The 5,252-nt window shown below is 34.2% G+C and overlaps 1 protein-coding gene across 1 annotated transcript; it reads left to right on the top strand.

The window, feature by feature from the left end:
- The first annotated feature begins 1,221 nt into the window (after positions 1–1,221).
- LOC123671186 lies at positions 1,222–2,456 on the top strand. The gene is made up of 3 exons (XM_045604905.1): positions 1,222–1,302; positions 1,444–1,987; positions 2,211–2,456. The coding sequence occupies exons 1-3, from the start codon at positions 1,222–1,224 to the stop codon at positions 2,225–2,227; spliced, it is 642 nt and encodes a 213-aa protein (XP_045460861.1). The 3' UTR covers positions 2,228–2,456.
- Positions 2,457–5,252: the final 2,796 nt, after the last annotated feature.

The following is a 5,252-nucleotide window of genomic DNA, read 5'->3' as shown; positions in this document are numbered from 1 at the left end:
AGATAGTAACAATTGAAGTTTTCCAACACCCCTTAAACCATTGTTTATTGTTTATATATGTTTATATATATATATATATATATATATATATATATATATTTTTTTTTAATTCACACTAGCGTGGTTCAATTGTGATTATTCGGGCCGGAAGGCCAAGAATAATTTCTGTTGTCAATTTGTCAATGGGGAAATATTATCTGTCGTATGATACCAACTGTCCCCAAGATCACCGCCTTCTGCATACAAAGAGTAGTGATGGGAGGCAGCTATATATATATATATATATATATATATATATATATATATATATATTAGACAGACACCTCGTCTGTCACAGATCCATATAATTGACAGAAGTTGTTGGTCATGTGTTTGGGATGTAAACCCAGCCTTTTACACTCCAACAGGAACACTCTGCGATTCCGCAATGCTGCCAACTTGATGTTATTAGATGACCATGATTTTTAAGGTCGATGACATTTCCCTTCCATACCGTACACGGATTTCAGCATAAAACCCCATGCTAATATACAGAATGTGATAATTTCCTAAAGTAATTAATAAACAATGGTTTAAGGGGTGTTGGAAAACTTCAATTGTTACTATCTTCTTTATTTCATCAGTCGACGTTTCGATCCTTGGTTGGGATCTTCTTCAGGACTTCTATAAAACAAACAACATACAAATATAACACAAACATTGCAGAAAAGACAACATGTTAAAACGCACCGAAATGCGAAGAGTTACCAGATCTTAAGTTGCACTGAATCTTATACAGATTTGGAGGAAAAAATTTAATTATTTTTGAACACAAAATAGTCTCTAATACAATAACATCTTTTTTTATCACACACTTCCTTATTCTCTTGAAAACTTCTTTTTAAAAAACTTTCTTCATCCATCTGACAACTGCGTAAAAAAAAAAGAAGTCCTGAAGAAGATCCCAACCAAGGATCGAAACGTCGACTGATGAAATAAAGAAGATAGTAACAATTGAAGTTTTCCAACACCCCTTGAACCATTGTTTATTAATTACTTTAGGAAATTATCACATTCTGTATATTAGCATGGGGTTTTATGCTGAAATCCGTGTACGGTATGGAAGGGAAATGTCATCGACCTTAAAAATCATGGTCATCTAATAACATCAAGTTGGCAGCATTGCGGAATCGCAGAGTGTTCCTGTTGGAGTGTAAAAGGCTGGGTTTACATCCCAAACACATGACCAACAACTTCTGTCAATTATATGGATCTGTGACAGACGAGGTGTCGTCCAGACAAGCAGTGAACATGGAGAACAAGGTACTTAACATGTTCTTAAAATTTGAAATTACAGTAACAATAACAAAAATGAAAAGAATAGAAAGAGAAGTTGAACGACTGAAACTACTCATTCAGCATGCACTTCCTGAGGATATTACTAACCATTTTTTCTCTTATCAGAACAACAAGTACAATAGACAACTTGCATTGACGAAACAGAAAAATCTGGATAAGGTGAGAGCTTTGACAGATGCACAATTGGGGAAAGTCAGATCACAAGAAAGGTGGGTTAAAAATTTAAGTGGAACAAATGTCCCAGATAGAGTTCTAAAATTCTTGTCGCTGGGTCCTAAATTCAGCATTGACATTCCTATGAAAGAAATCTCCATTCTGAAACTTTTATCTGATGTTGAGAATGTTATCAACCTCAATGACTCCTTATCTCCTGATGCCAAGAACATAAAACGCGCCATGGCCACCAACATTATAACTAATAATATTAAACCTAATAAAGTTGTCAGAAATGTAGTACAGAGAGAATTTTATAATTGTAAAAGATATCTCAAAGAACATCCAGACACACAGGTATTACAATCAGACAAAGGAAACGTAACAGTTATTATGGACAAGTCACAATACATAGAACTATCTAATGGAATTCTCAATGATCTTGACTATTACAGAAGACTACCTAGAGACCCAACAACTACTATACAAACTAAAGGTAACACATTGATTAAAAAATTGGTAACAAGTGGTCATATTTCCCAAATGCAAGGAAAATCCTTGTACAGTTATAACTCCATTCCTGCAAGATTTTATGGACTACCTAAAGTCCATAAACCTGTTCTCTCCCTCAGACCCATCATCTCCTCTTTGAATACACCAACATCTAAGATATCAGGTTATATATCTGAAATAATTTCAAGTTATTTAAGTGTTTCTAGAGGCAGATATTACGTAGAAGATTCTTTCTCTTTTTCCACCTTCATTAGTGAATTCCAACTGCCAGAAGATTATGTCCTCATCAGCCTTGATGTAGTATCCCTCTTTACCAATATTTCATTAGAATTAGCTCTGTCTGCAATTCAACACAGATGGGAATCCATCAGTAGCCACACCACGATACCAAAGGAAGACTTCATCAACATCATCAGATTTTTTTTCAACTCAAACTATTTCATCTTCCAAGGTAATTTTTACAATCAAATACTAGGTTCCCCAATGGGGTCTAAATTCAGCCCTTCCATTGCAGAGATAGTGATGGATTTCCTCCTAGATGGCATCCTAACAGATATCCCCTTTGAGATGCCTTTTATTAAAAAATATGTAGATGACATCATTTGTGCAGTTCCCAGTGATAAGACATCTTACACTCTTGAAAGGTTCAACAGACAGAGTGAGTCTATAAAATTTACCATAGAATTAGAAAATAACAATAGTGTGCCCTTCCTAGATACCCTAGTCATTAGAAGACCTGACAATACACTGATTCTTGATTGGTATAGAAAGCCCTCTAGCTCAGGTAGATACATGCATTATTTTTCCAACCACCCTCAGAGACAAAAAATCAATATGGTTACAAGATTGAAGAATCGTATACAAAGAATATCACACCCCACTCTGAAGGAGAAGAATATGAAACTATTATATCAGTTGATGCTTGAGAATGGTTACCCCAAGAACCTTTTAAAGAAATTGATACACAATTCATCGAATTCTGGACAGCCACAGAATAACGATGAAATCGCATCCACCAATTTAGATCAGAGAATTATATTCACTTCCATTCCACTGATTAATGTAATGACAAAATCCTTAATAAACTTATTAAAAACTGATAATATCAAAGTGATACCTAGAACTGAATTTAAATTAAAGAGACTTTATAGTAATTTGAAAGATAGGATAGAAACTGAAAAGAAAAGCTGTGTTGTATACAGAATACCCTGTCAAAATTGTGATGAGGTGTATATCGGACAAACATCCCAACAACTTAAAAGAAGAATAACCCAACATATTAGCGACATTAAGAATCCTAGAAAGATATGTGCACTGGCAGAACATGTAAGATCAGTTGACCATCGAATGGACTATGATTCGGTGACAGTCTTGGAGTGCGAGGAGAATATGAGAAAAAGATGTTTCCTGGAGATGATTCACATTAAGCGACATGAAAATTCCATGAACTACAGAAAGGATATAGAGAATATAAGCAACATTTATTCATATCTGATACATTCAAACCAACTTAGTGAGAGTGAGTTGTTGATCTCAAGTTCTATGTTCTCGAATGTCAGTTGAAGATCTATGATGTTCTATGAACCCGACCTAACCCCTTTCGTTTTTTACGCAGTTATCAGATGGATGAAGAAAGTTTTTTAAAAAGAAGTTTTCAAGAGAATAAGGAAGTGTGTGATAAAAAAAGACGTTATTGTATTAGAGACTATTTTGTGTTCAAAAATAATTAAATTTTTTCCTCCAAATCTGTATAAGATTCAGTGCAACTTAAGATCTGGTAACTCTTCGCATTTCGGTGCGTTTTAACATGTTGTCTTTTCTGCAATGTTTGTGTTATATTTGTATGTTGTTTGTTTTATAGAAGTCCTGAAGAAGATCCCAACCAAGGATCGAAACGTCGACTGATGAAATAAAGAAGATAGTAACAATTGAAGTTTTCCAACACCCCTTAAACCATTGTTTATTGTTTATATATATATATATATATATATATATATATATATATATATATATATATCGTTCTCTTTTGGTATACATTTACAACACTCCCACTTAACGAAAGTTTACAAAAACAATAATCAATCAATTTTCACAAAGACCTTAATACTTTGAAAACTATGAATTTCTAATATTTTGCAATGGCTTTGTCAATATATCAGCAACCATCTTATCAGTTGGCATATACATTGAATTAATTTTAATTTCAGTCACCGCATCTTCCAAAAAATATAAATTAATATCTATTTGTATGGTTCTATCATGAAAGACTGGATTACTCGCTAACTTCTTGGCAATCTGATTGTCGTTATATATGCATATACGGTCCAATTTTCCCGTCAGCTCACAGAACGTTGTTCAAATAGATAGTAATAGTAATAGTAAATTTTATTCGCCATCAAGAAAGAATTACATGGCACGTCATATAAACACATTCAGCAATATTACATAATGAGAAAAAAAACATACTAATATAAATATAAACATCAGTTAACACAGTTTAACAAGTTAAAATTCAATCCATCAACACGCTGAAGATAATACAAGTCAGAACTCGAATCTCAAAAACTCGTCCACAGAATAAAATACGTTCTCCAACAACAAATTCTTGACATTTCTTTGAAGAGCTGAACCTGGCAAACTCTTCATAGATTGAGGAAGCTTGTTGTACAGTTTAATGCACCAGTAATTCACTGCAATTTGAGTGGATTTAGCTCTATGAAAATTGCTCCTGAACTCATCTCTGTGTCTGGTGTTGTACGAATGGCAATCGCTGACTTGAGTGAACCCATTTTTGTTTGAGTGAACAAATTTCAAGCACTCCAGAATGAAAACGGAGACAATGGTAAGTATCCTATGCTTCTTAAATTGTTCTCGACAGCTATGTGTTTTTGGTACACCACTCAAAATTCTTACTGCCTCCTTTTGTTTCAGGAAAATCCGATCAAGACCTGGACTATGCCCCCATATCAGTATCCCATATGTCGCCACAGAGTGAAAGTTGGAAAAATAAGTCAGCTTACAGACATTATCGGTAGAGATGGCCTTCATACGCCTCATAGTAAAAAGGGCTGTCGACAGTTTCCTGGTAAGTAATGAGATATGCCCCTTCCAACAAAGATCATTCTCCAAGGTTATCCCAAGTAGGTTCAAACTACGTTTTTCTTTGTTGTTCAAATTGAAATTCAGTCTTTGAATTTTATCTCTATTCAATTTTAGACCATTAAAGGTAAACCAGTCCTCCGCAACTC

This window comes from Harmonia axyridis, chromosome 1 (assembly GCF_914767665.1).
Source record: "Harmonia axyridis chromosome 1, icHarAxyr1.1, whole genome shotgun sequence".
Classification (NCBI taxonomy): Eukaryota; Metazoa; Arthropoda; class Insecta; order Coleoptera; family Coccinellidae; genus Harmonia; species Harmonia axyridis.
This window is presented reverse-complemented; position numbering and strand designations above follow the sequence as displayed.

Coding starts and splice junctions, on each gene's coding strand:
- LOC123671186 (XM_045604905.1), top strand. CDS start 1,222: ATGACCAACAACTTCTGTCAATTATATGGATCTGTGACAGACGAGGTG. Junction 1,303..1,443: donor CAGTGAACATGGAGAACAAG/GTACTTAACATG, acceptor TTCTCTTATCAG/AACAACAAGTACAATAGACA.